Below are 23,808 nucleotides of genomic sequence, written 5' to 3'. Positions count from 1 at the left end.
CTTGTCAAGAACCATTTTTCATTGTATATGCTTCTTGAGTTGAGCATATAAGGTTCTCTGTGGGACTGGAAAAGATTCTCCTTAGAACAAAGCATTGTTTCCTTAAAGCACTAACTAAGGGTTTTTTAGAGAACTTATGATAACATGGTTCCTTGTGGCACTGCTGCGAAGAACAATTTCTGTGTTCATTGTGCAACATAAAAGGGTTCTCCTATGGCATCAGACTGAAAACCTCTTTTTGATTCTAATTGGAGCCTTTATTTTTAGGAGTGTAGAGAATGACTTCAGATGGGAAATCTGCTGTAGAGTTCTACATATAACCTTTAAGGGTTCCCCAGAGATGCAACTGAAGATGTATTATGTTTTCTGTAATTGAGTTTTGTTTCTATGTGCTTGTGCTAAATAAGTAATGGTTCCATCTAGCACACTAAAGGCTCTTCAGACATTCATTCACTCATCATCAGTAACTGCTTTATACGGGCCAGGGTCACTGTGGATCTGGAGGCTATACTGGGAACAGTATGTTCCCAGTATAGCCTATGTAGGCTATACTGGCTATACAGTATGTAGGCTATACTGGGAACAGTATGTGCGTAGCCAATGTAGGCTATACTGGCTATACAGTATGTAGGCTATACTGGGAACAGTATGTGCGTAGCCAATGTAGGCTATACTGGCTATACAGTATGTAGGCTATACTAGGAACAGTATGTGCGTAGCCTATGTAGGCTATACTGGCTATACAGTATGTAGGCTATACTGGGAACAGTATGTGCGTGCCTGGATGGCACACACATCAGTTTATCACATGACCCCATACAGAGAGAGAGCGAGAGAGAGAGAGAAAGAGAGAGAGAGAGAGAGAGAGAGAGAATGGATCATAGAAAGAGTCACACACTCATTCACACCTAGGGGTAATGGAGCGTAGCAGTACTGGCATGTCTTCGGGAAGAGGGAGGAAACTCATGAGGACACATGAAGAATATGCACAGAAACTCCACCCTGGAGCTATGAGGCAGCATCGCTATCCACTGCACTACAGTGCTACCCAGGGCTCTTCAGGTTCCACAAATATCTCTTAAATATCTTCTATGTAGAACAGTGGTTCTCAAAGTGGGGTCCATAAAGCATAACCAGTGACTTTAAAAAAAAATCTGTTATACAGTAGTAGTGGAAATGACAACCCACTCTTATCAAAGTTATATTTATTACTGAGTTCTTATCATTATTAACTGGTTTGACTGGTCACATAAAATAAACGGGTTTAATCCAAACCTCAGTAACTCAAAAACAAGTCGCCTGTGAATAACAAATAATGTGAACTGATGTGAAATAATGTGTTCTGTCAGTGGAAAGTTCGAGAATAAAAAGTTCTATGAGCTATAATTAGCCTAACATTTGAAGAGTTGGATTATGTTCATGAAATAAATCTGTGCTGAGGGGGTCTGTGGAATTTATTATTAGATCCAAGGAACAGCATTATTTATATACAGTTAAAAGGATCCCTGGGTGTAAAACGTTTGAGAACCCCTGTTGTAGAAGAGAGTCCCCTTTCCCAAGGAAAAATGTGTGTGTGTGTGTGTGTGTGTGTGTGTTATTCATTAATTTTTTTACAAGGTTAGACAATTGTGTAGAAAACTGTGTGACAGACAATAGCAGGGTGGTTTTACTACACACTTGAAAGGTTAAATCTATCATTTTTTAGAATATAGGGAAACCTGTAAAGGTTCTTTGTAAACCCCTACAACACGGTGTCTTTCTTATTCACACGCTTTAGCTATTAAACGATCCAGCAAACCCCCCTTTTTAATAAGAGTACAATCAACTTCTCTAAGACATAACAGAACTGACCAAACTTGTCATTTGTGTGTCTAGAAGTCTCTACTGCCATCTACAGGTCAGATCTTGCAGGTGACACTGATGTCAAGTCCATTTGATAATGGACTAGATGGCAAGCGTGTGGTAATTATGCACTTTCATACACTGTAGCTCACATGCACAGTTTTTCATTCAGGAGCAAGATCGTGGCTCACACAGTCTGCATTAAGTCTTTTAGGTGAACAGAAGATGTCCGGGAGAGGAAAGATGCGAGTCTCGTCTGTGTTTGTTCATGTAAACTCCAGGATCAGTGACAGCAGCAGTGTGGTGAGTGTGGGTCCCGGTACAAGTCCAGTCGAGTCAGCAACTACAGGCCAGAACACCATCATGAAGAGATAACACTGTTTAAGCACTGTGTTTGATCCCACAATAACATCTAATGCAATTTTATTCAGTATTGCTCAAATATTAGTTTCATAGCTTCACCTAAGGCCTTACCATTTAAGTGTAGTGTCTCCTTCTTTATTCTTGGATTCTCTATTCAAACAAAAAAAACAAAAACAAAGTGTGAAACAATTCTGAGTGGAGGATTACAGGTGTTGACCAAATATTCAAAGCCAAATACACAAGGCATACACAAAGCACAGTATGCGCAATGTCTCTTAGTTATGTATCAATGTACTAGAACTAGATTCTGAGTGTATTTGTTATTCACTGAGACTATAAGGTGTGTGTTTTGGTAATGATAAATCAGTGTGTTTGATTCTGACTGAACAGTATGGGAGTGTTTGTGTGCATGTGTGTGCGTGAGTGAGTGAGTGAGTGAATGTATGTTTTATACTAACCATACACTATGAGGCGTGTGTGTGTGTTGATAGAACCGAGCGGATTCTCAGCAGTGCAGCGGTACATGGAGCCATTGAGCTCTGCAGGTACTCTCTCAAGAACCAGAACCTTGCCTTCCCTCTCATCACTGCCATCCAGCAATAGCCCACCAACACGTTTCCATGTGAACAGGGGCTCTGGAAATACCTCATTCTGTACCATATGCAAACACAGAAATATACATCATACAACAAGTTTAGGTTCATAAGAGCTAATTATGTACTAGCGGTCACCCAGTAGTGGCTTTTACAGATACTAAAAACTAAGTCGGGCATTACTTGCCGAGACCCGATTAATGAACCGATTAAAATTGTTTTTAAAAAAGTTTTTAAAATTGATACTGAATGAAAACATAACACACAAAGTAATATATTGCTAAACAAAATTTGTCAGTGATGGTTTTTATTTCGCCTCTGTAGGCCGTTCTCGTACTGTATACGACAGCGGACCCTTCTCAGCCGCTCAGTGTTGATTTTTGCAGATAACCAATAGTTCCAGCAATCGCTGAAGATTAATCTGCAAATCCAATCAATCTGTCGACCTCTACAAATTAATGCATGACAAATATACCACACATTCAGGCCAAAACTAGCGCTAATGTAAACAATCGTATTTAAAAGTTAATGACGTTTGGACTCTGAGCCAAAAACATTTGAGCCCATCACATCAGTCCCAATTAACAGCTAACACACTTTTGTATAATCTAGCCTTATCATAATTTCATACTTTGTTGATTTTTTTTTTTTGCTCCAGGGTAGTTTCTGAGTTTTGTATAATACAGAGTGATGTCAGCGTTTGTATTCAATGTTTCGTACATTTGCAGTAAAATGACATATCAAGTTGACGTATCAAAATGTCAAGGTTTTTTGATTTATGTTGCAGCACTTGCATTCCACTGGCACACCAAGCCTGAAATTTACAACTTTTATGTTTATTTATTTACTTTTCATGTTATTTAGAATATGAGCCAAAAAACATCCTAACCTATCGCATCAGACCCTGTAAACAGCTAAAATACTTTTATATATTCCAGCTTTATCCTAGTCTCATATGTTATCCTAGTCCCTTTTTTTTTTTGCTCCATGATATACATTAAAAAAAAAAAACAGGCAGACTAGGATAAAGCTGGAATGTACAAAGGTATATCAGCTATTAACAGGGACTTATGCGATGGTCTTAGACGTTTTTTTTTTTTGTTTGTTTGTTTGTTTTTTTACTCAGATTACAAATAACATGAAAACTCCAATTTATGTTTACAACCTTTTTGTAAAATCATTTTTTTAATACCAGGATTTTTGTGCTAGTGGAATGCAAGGTTGCAACATACTTGAACACTTGAATATAAAAGAAACTTGACACTGGATTTGTCATCTTACTGCAAATGTATTGAAAAATATAGCTAAAAACCGAGTACAAAATCTACCATCACTCTGTATTTATACAAAGTTCAGAGATGAAACAAGGGTTGTAACCTAAATCTGGGTTTTAATGGCTTTTGGAATCAGAGCCAAAAATGGTCTGAATGCAGGCATTTCACATTTTCAATTTCAGCTTTGGGCTGAGGTGAAAGCTCTGCACTGAAACACAATCATGTCAAGGCTGAGTTGTGGCTGTGTTTTTGTGTTCAGAGTTCATTACCATCATTCCATGGCTGCTTGTGGGTTAGATGAAGTGGTAAATATGTGCCAGTTCTCATTTGCTATCAGGAAGCCCTCATGTTTACATTTACAAAATACTATAACGAGCAGTAAACAGTAATAAATGAAACAAAGTGTGACGACCTTTTGCTTTAGAAAAAAAAATCAGTCTCAGGTACAATTTGTGCAGTTTTACAGTATAAGGAACTTAGCTGGTAAGTTTTATTGAGCATCTTGCAGAACCAGACACAGTTCTTCTGGAGACTTTGACTGTCAGCAAAAACCCAGCAGCCTTCATTATGTTTTTTTCTTACGTATGTTATTTGTCTTACGTAATATGCTGCTTTCTTTACTAACATACAAAACTAATATTTGGAACTGTTTTTCTTTTTTTCTTGATAACATGGAAGTCCATCCCTCCATTTTCTGTACCGCTTATCCTATACAGGGTCAAGGGGGAGCCTGAAGCCTATCCCAGGGAACTCGTGGCATGAGGACTCCCAGAACGGGGTGCCAACCCATCACAGGGCACAATCACAATCACACACACACACACTCACACACTACGGACATTTGGAAAGCCACTCAGCCTACAGTGCATGTCTTTGGACTGGAGGGAGGAAACCGGAGTACCCGGAGGAAACCCATTAAGCACAGGGTGAGCATGCAAACTCCACGCACACAGGGCAGAGGCGAGAATCGAACCCCCAACCCGTGCTAACCACTAAGCCACTGTGCCCCCACCCCCCTTAATGTAGAATAAAAACAAATCTATAACAAAGTTTGTGCTATGTACTATGATTAAAAAAAAAAAATAGGGACCTTAGATTTTTTTCACAGTACTGTATATATCCAAAATTTTCGTTTACCAGTTACTAAGATACTACAGTTACAGAACAGTTACTACTTACATTACAAAGGAAAACTTCTCATTGTCAATTGTAGATATGAAGGGAAAGGGAAAAAACTTACATTAGCAGTAATGATCAATGAATTATTTCAGGAAACAGCATTGCTGCTGGAAGTTGCATTGAGTTTGGTCTCTTTAAACTGTGTTATGTAGAACTTCTATTAATGCTCACATTTCTGCTTAAAGATTGACTTTTCCAACATATACTATAAGTGAAGGACATGTCTTATGATCTTACCCCTTTTATTCCCACTTCGAATCCCTCCACAGTGATGCGCACAGTGTCTCCCACTTTTACTCTGCTGGGAGTCATGGAGAGTTTTGGTCCCTTTGGAGCAGCTTAATATAAAGCAAAAAGTGACATCATCCTGGTTGGATATACTCATATGTACAAGTCAATACAATTTCTCTTCATATCGAGTTACCTTTTTACAATTTCAAAGAAGATTATATTAAATTAAATTAAATATAACACTAAAGTTTCAGAAAAGGATTCGATTATATGGTTAAGGAAATGGAAAAAAGTTTTCTTTAAAAAATAAAAAGATTTGTAAAGAGAGAAACAGATTTCATAGCGCCAGCCTTTTATAAGCTACTCATGTGAGATCATGGTTGCAGTCACAAGGTAATGGCTTTGCTATTAGTTCTTGGAAACAAGCACACATGAAAGCGCCACTAGTGCTGGAAGAAATCCGCACTGTTATACAGTAAGTGAACTTTTGCACTCGATCGTCTTTCCAATGCTGTCGGTATTTATACTGATATAACTATCTCAGATTTCCATATTTCCTGCAGGTTTGACATATCATTCAAGCTTTTTATTTTGGTTAGTGTGAATTCATACTTACAGAGCGTGACTTCGGCCTGCATGGGCATGGAGAGAGCTGGGTGCTTGACCTCGCAGCTAAACAGTGCCTCATTATCGAGCTGTGGGTTCAGGTGCCAGGTGAGCATAGCCTGTACCTGCATGGTGCCGTCGACAAGCTCGGTCCATGTGTGGTTGAAGTAGTAGAGCGGGCTGGAGCTGAGAACCCAGCGTGGAAACTCTCTGCTCACCACCGTCTCTGGGATGACCTCGGTAGTGGGACTGGCACTCCCCTGACCCAGAGCTCCTGAAGTGAGGCTGTGGCGATGACGAGCCCCATCCAACCTCAGCGGCTCGATATCTGGCTCCAGGTGAGAAAGGGACTTCTGGCGCTTGGTGTCATCGAGTTCTCGGCTAATCAATGGCCTGCTGCGTTTGGCTGAGTGCAAGCCTCTCTTCCGAGCTGCCTCTGATGGCTGGGCTGAGGGAAGTACCTCGATCAACTCGCCATCTCTCTTAAAGTGCACCTGAGAGACGACAGACAGCAAGGGCAGAGTGCGAAAACATGAAATTGTTGACAAAGGTCATTGAATTTATCAGTCCCTCCAGGATTTTGCCATCGCAGAAATTAACACAAAACCAAGCAAACTCCGCAATAGTCGGAAGAGCTTGCAGTTTTTCAAAATTGCCACAAATTTTCCGGAGATTTGAGTCAAGACACATCATGTGACGTCAGTACTACGCGCGTTCAGCCAAAGCCCTCTTCGATTCACCTGCGTCGAACATGAGTACAGCTAAAAGGTCTCATTTACCAACAAACATCACTGTGAAAGACCGTGCAAAACATCTGGGTTACGCATGTAACCCTGTTCCCTGAGAAGGGAATGAGACATTGCGTTTAGCATAACATTATGGGAGGCGCCCTTGCACGTGACCGCCATCTGAAGCTTGTGTAACATCATGCCTATTTATAGGCCTGCTGTGATCAAGTGACGTGGCAATTAAGCGCGTCGTGTGATATAAATATGGCACCTGTGAACCGTGCCGTCAGCTTTATTATCTGACGCAAAGACGCAATTCACAGGCCTGCCCTGGTATGACAAAGCTATGCAGTGTCTCGTTCCCTTCTCAGGGAACAGGGTTACATGCGTAACCCAGACGTTCCCTTTCAAAGGGAACTCCACATTGCATTTAGCATAACACTATGGGAACGAGAATACCCACTCCGTCATACCGAGGGTACGGCCTGTTCAAAAAGACCCAAGCCCAGGGTCACTGCAACACATTTGAGCCTGGGGCGGAATGAATATCCAGACTGTAATATCAAATGAATGTGTGTGGCGTATACCACCCTGCAGCAGCACACACATCCTGTAAGGATACCACTTTGGACAAAGCCTTCGAAGAGGAAACCCCCCTAGTGGAATGAGCTCTTATGCCCAGAGGCGTAGTGAGACCGCGCGCCTCATAAGCAATAGAGATTGCTTCCACTATCCAATTAGAGATGCGCTGCTTTGACACAGCATCACCTCTACTGTCGCCACCAAAGCAGACCAGTGTAACTAACAAACAAAATATTGTACACTGAAAATTCAAAGAAAACAAACAGACGCTACTCTACAGCAACTTGCACACCAAGGTTAAGTGACAAGATTCATTTCTGTATTGGACCAATTAAAAACAAGGACCTAATCACATGCTCTTCAGTTAACGATGCCAACAGGTTTGTATCATTACATAAGGTTTATTTTTTTAAAAAAACAACATAAAATTAATGATATGAGTTGATGTGAAGAACAACATGGAAAGGAATTACAGAATGCCATGTCAGACCAAAGGGTGGAGAGTTTCTCTAAAGAAAGATTTTTTTAAATTCATATTTAACATTAATATTGACTTTACATAATTTCTAAATTCTATTTAGGTTATTTTGGTGAAAAAGAGCATGAAATAATGAGTCTTTGTAAATTCTTGTGCATACTCATGCCACCAGGAGAACCCTTATTGCATGTGAATGTAGATAATTTATTTTTTTTAAATAATATTATCTATAATATTATATTACTAACAACTGAGATGAATATCAGATATAAACTATAATGCACTGGGTAATGCATTGTCCTTAAAGGACAGTTTAAAATTACAATGGGATATACAATTGTTAAGTAATGACATTTGAGGAGTTTGAGGAGTTATAATTTTCTGTCAAAAATAAATCAGAGGCGTACCACAGGAGCAGGTTTTCCTCCAGTCACAATGCATATCAGTGTGAAGTTTTGAGCTTCATAGTGACTGAATCGTGACGGTTGGTCGGCTGCGATTACAGAGATGGATTTCGGAGGTGCTAAAAAGTGAAGAAAAAAAAGTTCATTTGTTTATCTGGAACAGAGTAATGACACAGCTTTGGAACATCCTAGTGTTCAGTGAAACTTTAGAGAAATTTAGAAGGGAAAAACCAGTCATGTTTACTGCCTAATTGTTTAATTACAGACTTAATTACAGCCAAAGAGTGATCAGATCACTAATCAAGATATTAGTGTATGTAAGCAAGCTACCACAATACCATAATATAATTATTTGCACCATTCAAATATACAAACACCATTTTATAAGGAATACCTATACACATGCTCATGCAATTATTAGCCAATCATGTAGCAGCAGCACAATGCATACAATGATGCAGGCACAGGTAAAGAGCCTCAGTTAATATTCAAGGATGAAAACATCTTGTTCACGAGAGAGGTCAGAGAAGAATCACCAGACTGGATCAAGCTGGTGAAGGGTATGGTAACTCAATTAACCACTCTGTACATACAGAGTGAGCAGAAAAGCATTTCAGAAGGCATGACACATCAAACTTTGAGAAACAGCAAAAGACCACATCGGGTTCCACTTTTGTCAGCCAAAGAACAGGAATCTGAGGCTACAGTGGGTACAGACTCAACAAACCTCAATAGTCGAAGATTAAAAAAAGACCAGGCAATGTGTTTCCTAATAAAGTGGTCACTGAGTGTATGTGCTAATTCACTTATAGAACACTTTAAAATAGTGCTAAAGTGTCTAACTATTGATATATAGTATAATTTAGCAAGAATATGCAATTCTCACTTATGAGTTATAAGAGGAAGTTTCTAAACATATCAAACTGTGCTTGTCACAGCATGCTTATCTTTCAATAATTACACACTCAATTAACAAAACAAGAAAGCAGAGTGGGATTAACAGCCTGCAAGTTCCCCAAGAGACTAAAACCAGCGAAAATAACAAGCAAGGTTTAAAAATAACATGCAAGCACTGCATTCAGACCTGCATAGCAATTTGAGCAAAAGGTTTTATCTTGTTGATTCATTCAAAATTAGAGTCAAAGCCAACGTGTTCTAGGGAAGTGTGTATATACAGGACAGAACCAATTATATGCTGCTTAAGGCACTGCTAAATGTGTGGGTGGCTGCAAATAAAAGAAAAACTAATAATAACCAATAATAAAAGCTAAAAACTAATAACAAATGTAATAATGGACAATTTAAGGAGTGAAACCTACACATAACAGCAAGTGTTATGCTTCCAGATGCTAAGACCACCTTCTCTCTGGACGCCTTGTCGTAGATTCCCACATGGCATTCATAAGGCCCGCTGTCTTCCATCTGTACTTCAGGCAACCTGAATCAGACAGGACAAGCTCATTCAAATATCAGTTACAGAAACAGGGCAGATTCTCACAGGGAAGCAAGAGACAGGATGCAATCTTTACCTAACAGTCGACTGGTAAACAAGATCTTCTCTTCTGCGAAAGTCCTCCATGTGAGAGAAATTGGTATTGTACATGGCATCATAGGTAAAGATTTTCTGCTTAGAGCTACCACCTTCTGTAACCTATAAAATATTAAACTGGTATTCAGAACAGAAGGCCATTATAACTGTGTGGGAGAAGTTTCATCCCACTAAATAATAGAAAATAGAAAATAAAGAAGCTAGAAAATAAATCTCCATTAATTACTGAATACATAACTGGCTGAAATGGATAAAGAGTTATGATTTGTGCTTCAGCATGAATTAATAAAACAAAAACTAATTCGGCTGTGTGTTCTGCAAATGAAGTAGCAGCGTTTTAATAAAAAAAAATGTCATCACATCATGAAAGGGAAAACACTTTCTGGCAAACTGCTACAGCCCTGAAATTGAATGCACATACACAGAAACTCATCTGTCAAGGCTGTGGCCCAGCATGCCTGAGAAACGATCTGAAAATGAAAAAAGGCTTGTCCTAGAACCACTGAACCATGATCTTTTAATCCTGAATATAATTTTCATATTTTAGGTGATTCATCTCATACTGTATCAGAAGTGGAGCAGTACAACTTATGCAAAAAACGAAATGACTACCACTTTAAGTAACTAATATAAATGATGGTGGCTGAAAGCTCTGAGTTCACTCACCCGAAACCACACGATTTCTCTCAGGTTGCCGTCAGTCCTGAAATTGCACTTCAAAGTCACTGTATCTCCCATGACCACAGGCGGGAGAGGCTCGATACTGACTGTCAAATACCCTGCAGGACAGAATAGAGATCACACACTGAAACTGTAGCCCCCAAACCCTCCTCTTCTAAGAACATCTGTTCTAATTAATGTCCACTAAATATTTATCCACTCTGCTGGACTTTCTCAATTTCACAAATGAAAAAAAAAATCTGAAAGATAAAATAAATACTGAAAAGTAATTTATAGTGAGGCCAAGAGCAGGCCAAGGGAAGAGGTCCTACCACTAAATGATGAAGTAAATATTTTATGTGGTATGAATCCAGAAGGCATGGCTCAGCTGCTAAGCTAATATTTATCTACTAGTACAAAATGAGTAAAATAATTGCAAACTGTATGCCTTTGGTTATCAATAATGTTTCATCATAAATATTTCATAGGACACATGAATTCCAGGTTATCGCTGAAATGACTCATCTTAATGTGAGTGTTATGAAAATTTCAAGTCAATTGGGTTTGTTTAGAACTTTTAACTATTCAGGCTGTCCAAAAGTCTCCATACATAGGGAAAATGAACACTTTTAAGCAAAATGTAACTTTATTTACAATACATCCTCTACAAGATTGCCATTTCTTTGTAAACACACTCGGAGTTGTCTCTCCCACTCATGATGAACTCGTGTTAACACATCTGATGTTATGCATGTAACTGCATGTCCATCGTAACCTTGCGACAGCTTCCTGATCCAGGCATCAGAATGATCTCAACACATTCTTCTGTTCTTAACGGCTATCTTTAATATATATATATATATATATATATATATATATGTGTGTGTGTGTGTGTGTGTGTGTGTGTATATATACACAGACACACACGCACACACACACACACATACACACACACACACACACACATATATATATATATATATATATATATATATATATATATATATATATATATATATATATACACACACACAACTAAGTATGAAAAATCTTGGAAGACATTTTGCTAAAAAGTGTTAATTTCCCTTATGTATGGAGACTTTAGGGACACCCTGTACATATTGTCACAAAGCAGCTTTCCAGAAATCCAAATATAGATCTAAATCCCTAATGTGCAAGCCAGAGGTGATAGTGGCAGAAAACGTCTCAATGAGATAACATGAACAATAAATCTCGAGAAGAACCAGACTCAATAGGGAACTCATCTTCTTCTGAGTGACACAGGATTGTGGGATGATAAGTAACTACACTATATATCTGTAGAAGAGTGAAGTCAAAAAGTACTAAAAATGCTCAGTATAAACATATCATGAATAAGAGTCTTTATGATTACAGCTGTAAGGTACAAATCTACAGTGTTCATGAGGGATTATCCACTGAAGGAAGGGTGAGAATTTTGCTATCTATGCATTAATTCCATGTTAAGGAAGAGTTTCTATGAGCTTTTAAGCTGCATGCAATGGTGCTTGAAATGTTGGGAACCCTTTAGAATTTTTTATATACTGCATAAATATGACCTAAAATATCATCAGATTTTCATAAAAGTCCTAAAAGTAGACAAAGAGAACCCAATTAGACAAATGATACAAAAATATTATACTTAGTCATTTATTTTTTTAGGGAAATGATCCAATATTACATATCTGTGAATGGCTAACATTACATATCTGGTTTGTAGATTAGCAGTTTGTGGATTAGCAGTTAATTTGAAGGTGAAATTAGAGTCAGGTGTTTTCAATCAATGGGATGACAGTCAGGTGTGAGTGAGCACCCTGTTTTATTTAAAGAAGATGGATCTATCAGAGTCTGATCTTCACAACACATGTTTGTGGAAGTGTATTATGGTGATTTGTGTATCAAGCAGATTTCTGAGGACTTCATAAAAAAAAGTTGTTGATGTTCATCAGGCTGGAAAAGGTTACAAAACCATCTCTAAAGAGTTTGGACTCCACCAATTCACAGTCAGTCACATTGTGTACCAATTGAGGAAATTTAAGTCGATTGTTAACCTCCCCAGGAGTGGTCAACCAACAAAGATCACTCCAAGAGCAAGACGTGTAATAGTCCACGAGGTCACAAAGAAGCCAGAGTAACTTCTAAGCAAATAAGGGCCGCTCTCACATTGGCTAATGTTAATGTTTATGAGTCCACCATCAGGAGAACATGGTGTGCAGCATGGATTGCAAGGAGAAAACCAGTGCTCTCCAAAAAGAACCTTGCTGCCCATCTGCATTTCAAAGATCACGTGGACAAGCCTGAAGGCTATTGGAAAAATATTTTGTGGATGGATGAGAACCTTTTGCTTTAAATGATGTGTCAGGTGTGGAGAAAGGAAAACAGTGCATTCCAGCATGAGAACCTTATCTCATCTGTGAAACATGGTGGTGGTAGTATCATGGTTTGGGCCTGTTTTGCTGCATCTGGGCCGAGATGGCTTGCCATCATTGATGGAACAACGAATTCTGAATAATACCAGTGAATGGAAACTGTCAGGACATCTGTCTGTGAAATGAATCCCAAGAGAAAGTCATGCAGCAAGACAACAACCCTAAGCAAACAAGTCGTTCTACCAAAGAATGGTTAAAGAAGAATAAAGTTAATGTTTTGGAATGGCCAAGTCAACGTCCTCAACGTAATCCAATAGAAATGTTGTGGAAGGACCTGAAGCAAGCAGTTCATGTGAGGAAATTGACCAAGATCCCAGAGTTGAAGCTGTTCTGTACTGAGGAATGGGCTAAAATTCCTCCAAGCTGATGTGCAGGACTGATCATTGGTTGGAAACTGTTTAGATGCAGTTATTGCTGCACAAGGGGGTCACACCAGATACTGAAAGCAAAGGTTCCTATACTTTTGCCACTCACAGATATATAATATTGGATCATTTTCCTTCATAAATAAATGACCAAGCATAATATTTTTGTCTCATTTGAACTGGGTTCTCTTTATCTACTTTTAGGACATTCTAAAGGGTTCACAAACTTCAAAGGTTCAAGTACTACTGTATATGTCAAACCTATGTCTGCAAAGATCTTCTGCAGCCTGCCACAAGGTCACATGTAATTATCATGTTTAATGGGAAAGGAAAAGGAATAAAACATGACAGGGCATGCTGTTATAGTGTTTTATACCCCTTATACCACATCAATCAGTTAACAATTAAATTTTTGATTTATTAATCAGTCATACTTTTATTTGTTGATAGCTACATTTAATTTAATGGAATGGCTGTGAGTTCCTTCCTGTTATCACTTATGTTATAGCAGCTATAAAACGCTAAATCACCACCATTATTTCTCTCTCTCTCAAAAATAAGATAAGACAAAAAACAACACACACATCTTGTCATGTTACCAAGAGACAGGAAAGCACAAAATCCTCCATCCTGAAGAATTTCTCATGATGGAAAACTTACCGTCTGTTAGAAAGACACTGGAGACCATAAGTGTTAGACTCCTTATAGAAAATGACACTGTGGCAATAAATAACAATACTTAAAAAATCCTTAATGGTTTATGTGAAGCATCCACTATGCACATATCTGTGAATGAGTTGTTACTAAAGAAATGATAACGTATTAGAGTGAATGCATTAACATAAATGTGTTATTTTACATAGTTTGCTACAATTCTCTAAAACACTGAACAAACCCATATAAGTAGAACTGTATTTTTAGATTCACCTGAGGCATGCACCAAGTGCTGACAACCCATTTGCACTTTTATATGATTAGCAAAAATGGACCCCATTAAAATGCAATGCAGGATAGCTTCCACTCAGATAAAAAATGTATCTCATAACATATGCAGAAATATTAGCAAGTCAGTTGACACAAATACCATGTGCAAAACCATTCAAACAGTCTCCGTGTGGTAAAAAGATATCCATGCATGATGCCGTACTGTCTGTCACAAATTCAGTGGCCTACAAAATCTACCACTTCCTCCGTATTGGCTCATCCACTGTGACGTTTGGGGACAGATTATTTTTCACCCTCTCCCTAATCCATAAGCTCCTCTCCCATCAACCAAGTGGTTCTGTATGCTGCCCCAAATGCAGCTGAAAGACTAAGGCCAGAAGGTCCTGTAATCCTAATAATGTAAAATACCAAAGCATCTAACACAGGAAATGACCCGTAATTGCAGCTTTCCCAGGCCAAAATGAAAATGAGTTCTAGTGAAATAACAGTGAACATGCATTTAAAGCACATACCGTATGTAGAGGTATTAGCTGTATCTTGAAGCATGCTTTAGTGCACTGTTTCCTAATCCTTGAGGCTGCACTGCATATTTAAGTACTTTGGAATCACCTGAATATAAGTGATAAAGTGTATATATATTGTATTTATATTGTCTATATATTGTTCATTTAAAAAGAAAAAAAATAATCCATACAAAGTATATAGGTACATTGCTGCCATGCAACAAAAAATATCAGCATCTCATTATTATTCATGTTGCAGCAAAAAAACGAGATTCCTCAAACAACATTTTTTTCCATTCTTCATCTGTCTAGTTTCTGTGTACATAAGGCAGACCTTCTTTGCCAGCTGATACATCCTGGTAGACAGGAACAGTTACCACTACTAACACAATTTTGAAGTTATTTGATACTTAGATAATCTCAAACATTTACTGGTTTACAATGTACAATTTAGTCAATTGATAAGGAAGTTGGAAAATCCATCCATCCATCCATCTTCTACCACTTACTCCTTTTCAGGGTCACGGGGAACCTGGAGCCTATCCCAGGGAGCATCAGGCACAAGGCAGGGTACACCCTGGACAGGGTGCCAGTCCATCGCAGGGCACAATCACATACACACTCATTCATACACTACGGACACTTTGGACACGCCAATCAGCCTACCATGCATGTCTTTGGACTGGGGGAAGAAACCGGAGTACCCGGATGAAACCCCCGCAGCGCAGGGAGAACATGCAAACTCTGCACACACATGGCCCCGGCGGGACTCGAACCGCGGACCCTGGAGGTGTGAGGCGAACGTGCTAACCACTAAGCCTTGTTGAACATCCCGTTCCAAAACCACGGGCATTAATATGGAGTTGGTCTCCTTTTCTCTTCTGGGAAGGTTTTTGACATTTTTCTGTTCTTCATCTGCCTACTCTCACCTCCTGTTCTTGGCTGACACAAGTTGAATATGATGTGATCTTCTGCTGTTGTAACCTCAAAGTTTAAAGTTTTGTGAGTTCTGAGACATATTTCTGCCCTTCATGGTGGTTATTAGAGTTACCATAGCCTTCCTGTCAGCTAGAACCAGTCTGGCTGATCTCCTCTAACCTCTGACCGCCTACAGAACTGCATGTTATTGGCAATTTATGGTTTTTACTACCATTCTACCATTCATGCAAACTCTAGAGACTGTTGTGCATGAAAATCCCAGGAGATCACCAGCTTCCAAAATACCCATCTGTCATCAACAACCATGGCACAGTCAAAGTCACTAACATCACATTTTTTTCCTGCATTCACATGTTTGATGTGAACAGTAACTGAAGTGCATGTCCTCTATCTGCCTGATTTCTTATTTTAGTATTATGCTTGACATTCATGCTTTAAATATCTTACTAATGTTGGTGTAAATTAATTCTGAAGGCCTTCTTACATTTGTATATGTATACATTCAGTTGCCACCTACCTTGTAGTTACACTCATCAGGTTCACTACAGCACGTACTACAAGTGAATGTTTTAGGTACAGAGGGACTTAATGTAGCATGCTGTACGTGGTACTGGTATGAGTTTATCAAGCTTAGGAGCACTGTCAACATTTTAAACACTGTATTCTTATTACTGCTCAATTTAGCAGACAAACATATGCTATTGTTCCACTTTGTAAGTGTATGGTTACTATAGAGACTATCGCTCATTTTTTTCCAGGCACGCTTTTATAAATCAGTGTCAGTTTCTGACTACATAAATATTTTTTTGTGGAAAATATTGGTTGGTGGACTATTCGCAACACACTCAAGGATTCCAACTGCATGGTCCACCTGATACACTTGTACCAGCACCACATAGATTACCAGGCCACTACCATATCAGTGTCACTGCTGTCCTGAGAATATTCAATCAAACACTTAGGCCTAGATAATATCTCAGGGCTGGTTATGTGGTGGACCCTTTCCACTGATTTCCAGCATAGAGGGCTATAATCAGTAATTACATAACTACTAAGTGCACCCATGTGGTAGGTTTCCCTTATAAATAAACTATACATTCCACTGATTTGCAGTGACCTACAGTATCTCTAACATATTATGTCCAGCTGATTCAATGAATCTTGCTTCAGGAGGATCTGAATTTAATAATAGTGGCCACTTATGTTACCATAACAACAGCAAGTAGCTAGCTATTTAGAAATATTATACTGGTATTATACAGGAATTAAAGTTCTTTGCTATTACAGTTTCTCAGGTGTACATGAGTGCTCCATTCATTTAGGCAAGCAATGTTTTGTTCCATTAAGATATTATTGTCAGGTACCTCTTGAAAATATTATTCATTCCTATTTCATATTCATATTCATTTTTTCATATTTATTTATTTACATTGAAATTAGTGCCAATTCTAAACGTTTGGTCTGTAGTGTAGATTTATAGTGTACAGTCAGTATATTCAGCTGAAGGACATGTCTGTTCATTTCATAGCTGATAAGCACTGAATTACTGCTACCGTAAGGCTTTTTAGAAAGCTGTCACAGACTACTGTATTTACTGAATAATCACAACTGTCTTTCAAGCATTGTTGCACACACACACACACACACACACACACACACACACACACCCCTTGACAATATGGGCCAGAGAATCTGAAATAGTGGCATTTAGTGACATTAATAATCTTTAAAAGTTTCATGTCTACATTGCTCTCAGGTTCAAATAGAAAATCCTGTTCATTAAATTACATAACCATTCATCAAATTATCTGGCATATGACTCAGTTCTCAGTTAGGCAGCAAATACATACAGGATCATTAAGGACTATAGTATCAGCACTATGTTCCAAAGATACAGACTTAACTTGTAAATGTAATTAGTTTAAGTCTCACTAGCCTGATATATAACTGGCAATAGCCAACTAAAATGCATTTCAAATCTACCAGATATAGTTTGTCTTAATAAAATAATCTATAATATTTTATATAGCCAAATAACATAATAATATATATTCCGGAAATTCCTTGATGGCAGCTGGGACTGTAATTAGGAGATGGAAGGAATACGAGAGACTAAAATCCCCTTAACAAAGACAAGTCATTTAATTGTTTTATTTCACTTATTTCATTTTAATGTGATCTCTGTAAAAAAAAATTATAACCCATTCCATGTTCAGTAGAAATTTTTTTCAAGTTTAATAATATAATATAATATAATATAATATAATATAATATAATATAATATGATATAATATAATATAATATAATATAATATAATATAATATTTGGTGTAATATATAAAGAGTCGTTTTTTATGCTTTTATTTATCTCGACACGACAGTGTTGCTTATTTTAAAAAATGATCACATTTTCATAAGTTCAGAACAGCTCAAGCTTAAGTTCCCTTCTCCTATTCCTTTTCTAATCTCCTAAAGTACAGATAAAGAAACAAGCATAAACAGAGTAGACTATAGAAACTTACCCATCACTGAATCCATGAAATCGAAGCACAGAAGCAGGAATAAAGTGAGCCCAAGCTTCATTTTTGTAGTGTGAATAAATTAAACATCAAATATCGTGTTCCCATTTTATTCACACCTCTAATGGTGCACGTGCCTCCCGTTTTAAAGTAGCGCTATTTTTGATTGCCAAGTCGTCAAAATGATCCATTTTCATTTGGTTCCTGTTTCTCTGTATTCCTGTCAGAGGATCTGGTGTGAATAGGAGCTGCTGATGGCTGCATCGGGTGGGGATTAGCGCAGAAACAGCTTTCACTGAATTCAAGTGATGGGCATTACGAGTCACTTGAATGAATCGATTCTTTTGAACTACCCGTTGGAGTGAATCGAACCACCTGATACAGCTGATACAAAGAAACTTAATGAATCATCTCTAGGTTTAGGATTGTTGTTTAAATCAACAGAGTAGCATTGAAAATATTTTGAATCAATACCCCAAGTATTATGAACGATCCCCGCTGAAAAGAAACCAACAATAGAAACCATCACAGAAATTCAAATGGTTTCCACTACAAACACCATAACAAACCATCAGCTAACCATTAAAACCATTACCATTATTGGTCCTTAATAGTATCCACTAGGTATAACATGCCACCAATAGAAGGCAACAAATTACCAGTAAAGACCCTCATGGACCATTACATTTTCTATTAAAACCAACACAATTCCCATTATAACCATTAAAACCATTACAAAGTCTATGAAGGTTTCTCTTTGGGTTTTTCCTTTTGTGTGTGTGTGTGTGTGTGTGTGTGTGTGTGTGTAGGGGGGGGGGGTGGTTCATGGAAAGCACTGCAAGTTCTAGTCGGTTGTGTAATGTTTTTTAATTGTTAGTATGACATTTTATGTTTTCCAAATGGATTGATATCACAATATAAATGGTGTTAATAGTTTAACAGGTCACCTCCCTGCTGAAAATTGTAAACAATATGGTCAAAAGTATGTGGGAACCTGACCATCACACCCATATGTGGTTGTTCCCCAAAACGTTACCTCATAGTTGAAAGCACACAATTGTCTAGAATGTCTTTGCATTCTGTAGCATTAAAATTTCCCTTCACTGGAACTAAGAGGCCCAAACATGTTCCAGCATGACAATGCCCCTGTGCACAATGTGAGCTCCATATAGACATGGTTTACTAAGGTTGGTTTGGAAAAACTTCAGTGGTCTTCAGAGCCCTGACTGCAAGCCCACTGTACATCCTTGGACTGAACTGGAACAAACTCTGTGACATCAACTCGCCCAACATCATTTCCTAACTTTTCTAATGCTTTTGTGGCTGAGTGAACAACCACGTTCCACAAATCCAGTAGAAACCCTTCCCAGAAGAGAAAAGGAGACCAACTCCATATTAATGCCATGGTTTTGGAACAGGATGTTCAACAAGCACATATGGGTGTGAAAGTCAGGTGTCCACATATTTTTGCTCATATAGTGTAACTTAGTCTGCCCAGCTACCAGCTGCCAGAACACAGTCTGAGCTGGTCAAGCTGGTTGACTCTATGTTCCAACTTCCTTATCAATTGATTGAATTGATCAGTAAATGTTTGAGCATATCTAATAACCAAACAACTTAAAAACGGCTAGTAGTGGTAATTTAGTAATTGTTCCTATCTACCAGGATGTACCAGCTGGTAAAGATGATCTTCCAGTTTGACCAGCTTGCTTTGTGTTTTGGTAGCTGGTCAGACTAAGCTGGGTTTTTTTTTTTTCCCTCAGGGCTGTGACTAATCCTAGATGAATTTGATGGATCATTGATTATAATGTGTCCCAAAAGGATCTTATAATCAATTGATGGCAACCTTATGGTAGTAGGCTGGTTTTCATTATGAGTTTAACATAAACTTATGTTATATTCACATCAATAATGATGCTGTACTTTAAACTGTGATCAATGTACAAAAAAAAAAAACATTGATAAAGCATTTGTGGTTATATTTAGACAGAAATAGCATATATTACATTAGGATACAACAATTCATTTTATTTGAATGAATTTACAAATTCAGAGAATTCAGAGAATCCAAATTTGTCCTATACACAATTTGGTGGGCAAGTCCCTAAAAATAAAGCTAAATACAAGGAGAACAAATTATCTGTCAAAAATGGTTAGATACTATAATTTAATTATTTAAACAAATTTGGCCCCATATTATCAGGGTGCCTTTTGTGTGCAACTGAAAGAAACCCTTCAATTCATTCTTGCGTGACAACCGATTCACCTGAGTCACTTAAAAAGAGTCATTCAAAGCAAACGGCATCTTGCAGTTCGCGTGTCAGTGTTCATTCCCACGACCAAGCACTGCTGGCTTAATAGAATCTTAATGGCAAAAAAATTGTCATTGCTTTTTGAAACCCGATGCTCTTCTATCATAAACCTTAATATAGTCAATGAAATGTGACATTTGTTGCGAGGCTGCAACATCTAATTACTATAGAGGTTTGTACATCTCTCTAGGAACAGCAATTAAATCATTTTTCTTGTATGTCATGATAAACACGTATAGTTGTGAAATGCATGGAATGAATATAAACTGAAAGCATTTTTCTCTCCGCTTTGTGCAAGCAAGCAAAGCAAGTGTTTGGAATCAGATTGGCTTTACTCTGGCAAGTCCTGCTGAGTTGAAAGCATGTAAAAAAAAAAAAAAAAAAAGAGTTTTCTTGACATAAAGGGAAAAAAGCAGTACTTACTGCTGCACTATAAATAATCTGTCTTTTTGCTCATGGCACTGACAGACCCTACACCCATCTTCAATAGAAGACACCAACCAGCATGAAATATTTATTTATTGCTATATTTTAGACACAGCACCTTAGGATAAGCATGGTTCCTTGCTTCATTCTTGTACCACATTTCAGATATTGTAAAGCTGAAATGATATTGTTCAGATTTATTTATTTATTTATTGTACAACATGTGCTCTGTACCCAATTTCAAATCCCAGGATGATCAGTGTACCACTGATGAATAAACCAACACTTCACACAAAAGTTCACCCAGAATACCATCAGGCAGGGATTATCACAGAAGCTGGTCTGACTAAATCCAAATCCAAGTGCCATTACTTATTACGCTGCTGTAATTTCAGGAGACATCATGTCTGGCTGACAGCTGCACTGGAACATCTAAGATCAGCTTTGACACACCATCTTAGAGGTATACAGTATGATTTGGTTTCCTTGTCACGTTGACTTTGAGTCACGGCAAGCATGCGAGAGCCACTGTGTGAGCTGCTTCACACTGCGTCTCCTGATATGTTCATTGAGAGCGCTGCCTGTAGAGATAAGAGGCTGAAAATGGGCAAGGCATAAACAGTTTCAGAGCTAAAGCTGCAAACAACTGCGTCTCAAACCCATGCTGCTGTGTTCAAAAAAGGTTTTTGCCACCACTTTAGAATTCAAAAGGACCTGAATTAAAGATCAGATTTTAAATAAATAATACACAAATACAGATTTATAAATTATCATAAACACATTTATTTATTTTTTATTAAACAAAGTGACACAGTGTGAAATAAGTACCATCAATATTAAGTACCTAAGCCAAGTGAAAAATCCTTTGCTCTCATTCACATTCTGGACAAATGGGAGGAAAGGGAATAACAATTGAAAAAGAATGACTCGAAGATGTTGACATTTACTTCTTTCCTTGTACAGCTTCTGGATATATCCATTGCAGTGCTACATTCAGAAACAACACTTTTTCATTATGCATAAAGACTAGATGAGTCACAACCCTTTTAAATATATTCACAACAACTTCTGGTTTCCATCTAGAAGAACAACATGCAGCTCGGGCATATAATTACATGTAATCATTTTGACATTTAGAAATGTGTTCCTTTTTCGATGTCTCTGAAAGTTCTATATATTTAAGATGTTTGCTATAATGGTGTAGATGTTGAAGCTAGATGATGAAGTGGACTGTTTTCCTGATAAAACTGGTTAGAAGGACTTTTGTTCTATTCGATTTCCTGTCTTGCTGAGGATAATTCACTGTCTTTTAGTCATTGTTTCAGACCGTCAGTGGGAGCTGCCAGACCATAAGTGTAGTCTCATTGGCTCCAGAGGAAGTAGAAGAGGAGGAACCAGCCGCATTGAGTCTGCGGAATCCTCTTCCTCCTGATATAACGGCGAATGACATGACCCTTTCTTTCCGTGTTCCGTCTTTTGTGGATGGTCCTGGTCCCCTGACCCAAACATCGGGGTCATCGCTCAGCTCATAGATAGAACCATCTTCCATAGTGTGCTCCAGAGACTCCTGGGAGGAATTGGATACCTGTTCAGGCTGAGCGGTCAGAAGCTTGCCAGGGAGCTGGGAAGTGGAGCGGAGGTGATACTGAAGCAGCACCCCTTTGGGTTTGGCTTCTTTCTGAGACAAACCTTCTACCTGCTGCTGTTGTAGTGACTCCTGAGAAGAGTGGCTCAAGTCCTCTCCTCCACTACCTGAATCAGTCCCATCAGCCAGAGAGTCCCGCTTCAATAGTTCAGGGGATAAAGTACTGGACGTAGCCACCAGGATGTCCACAGGGCCGCTGTGAGCGTTGAGGGAGGTCATTGCTTTGCCTGGAGAAGACAGGGAGGATCAAATTGAGTTTGGATTCAGACATGTTAACATTGGGTTAAGCTCATGGCTACTCACCTGTTATTTTCGGGATGCCCTCCAGCTTAGGCACTGGCAAGGTGATGATGATGCCCTGGGCCGTGCCCACCCACAGGAGACCCTGACATATGAGCAGGCTGGTGACACACACAGTCTGACCTTTAAGAGAACAAACAGCTGTGTCATTGTGGTTTTTTTTCAAGTTTATTTTTATTCAGTTTTGCATCCATTTGAAGAGAAATACATGTAAAGTAGAAAAAAAAGACAGTGGGGTTAAAAGGGGCGGGGCAACAGCTGTCTAGAACTTAATCTTCCATTTTTACAGACGCTACATTAATCACAAAGGGGTAAATAGCATGTCGAGACTCCCTCATTTCTCAATTTTGTTTACAATTTCAATCCATTACGTTTTTATTGGGGATTCCTGTTGCATCCACCTTCTCATTATGACTTTTGGACCAGATACCAGTAGTATTTTATTTTATTAAATAGGTAATTATTATTTTTCCCCACTAGTTGAAGCACTTTACTGAGGTCCAACCATGAAAGCACAAACTTAATTCCAAATAAGTCCTCTATAACTTTTGTAATCTCCCTCCATTACAATTCAATTATTGGGCATCCCCCAAAAATATGGAAGTGGTCAGTCATCTGAGCGCCACACTGTCACCAGTTTAGCCCCCCATTTTTCTAGTATATCATAGTGGCGCCAAAGGGGCGCAGAACTCATTACCCATCAGCCCCTGCACATCACGTCACACTAATCACTCTCACCTGTGTCTTGTCCTTGATTAGATCCACTATTTAAGTTCCATTTTTTCCGCGTCTCATTGTCAAGCTTTCTGTTATAGTGTTCGTGTGTTGTCGTCTGTGCCACAGTCTCGCTTGTAGTCTAGATTATTTTTGCTATGTACTCACAGTTCATATTTAGGTTTCTTGCTTTCACATTTTTTAG

At 38.4% G+C, this 23,808-nt stretch overlaps 2 protein-coding genes across 3 annotated transcripts in view; both read right to left on the bottom strand.

Moving 5' to 3' along the window:
• Window positions 1-768: 768 nt before the first annotated feature.
• Window positions 769-18,342, bottom strand: igsf21b (immunoglobin superfamily, member 21b). The gene is made up of 10 exons (XM_053644305.1): window positions 18,210-18,342; window positions 10,496-10,608; window positions 9,810-9,931; window positions 9,600-9,718; window positions 8,284-8,399; window positions 6,099-6,582; window positions 5,489-5,589; window positions 2,664-2,856; window positions 2,317-2,355; window positions 769-2,185 (listed from the first exon to the last, which is right to left on the bottom strand). Exons 1-10 carry the CDS (start codon window positions 18,268-18,270, stop codon window positions 2,109-2,111), a joined length of 1,425 nt encoding a protein of 474 aa, XP_053500280.1. The 5' UTR covers window positions 18,271-18,342; the 3' UTR covers window positions 769-2,108.
• Window positions 18,343-21,703: 3,361 nt separating this feature from the next.
• The window catches only part of arhgef10lb (Rho guanine nucleotide exchange factor (GEF) 10-like b), a 37,690-nt gene continuing 35,585 nt past the window's right edge, over window positions 21,704-23,808 (bottom strand). For both annotated transcript variants that reach the window (XM_053643243.1, XM_053643242.1), the window contains 2 exons: window positions 22,893-23,012; window positions 21,704-22,816 (listed from right to left, as the gene is read on the bottom strand). In XM_053643243.1, the coding sequence (XP_053499218.1) occupies window positions 22,266-22,816; window positions 22,893-23,012 (671 nt within the window). In that variant the 3' untranslated portion in view covers window positions 21,704-22,265. The remainder of the gene's footprint in view (window positions 22,817-22,892; window positions 23,013-23,808) is intronic.

Source organism: Ictalurus furcatus, chromosome 15 (genome assembly GCF_023375685.1).
Source record: "Ictalurus furcatus strain D&B chromosome 15, Billie_1.0, whole genome shotgun sequence".
Classification (NCBI taxonomy): domain Eukaryota; kingdom Metazoa; phylum Chordata; class Actinopteri; order Siluriformes; family Ictaluridae; genus Ictalurus; species Ictalurus furcatus.
Note: the sequence above shows the minus strand (reverse complement) of the source record. Positions and strands in the feature narration are given on the sequence as shown.

Bases quoted from the DNA above. Each gene is read 5' to 3' on its own strand.
- igsf21b (XM_053644305.1), bottom strand. From the start codon at position 18,270: ATGAAGCTTGGGCTCACTTTATTCCTGCTTCTGTGCTTCGATTTCATG. The intron at 9,932-10,495 runs GTGAGTGAACTC...AATATTTTATAG, and splicing joins GAGAAATCGTGTGGTTTCGG to GTTACAGAAGGTGGTAGCTC. The intron at 8,400-9,599 runs GTAGGTTTCACT...TTCACTTTTTAG, and splicing joins CATAACACTTGCTGTTATGT to CACCTCCGAAATCCATCTCT.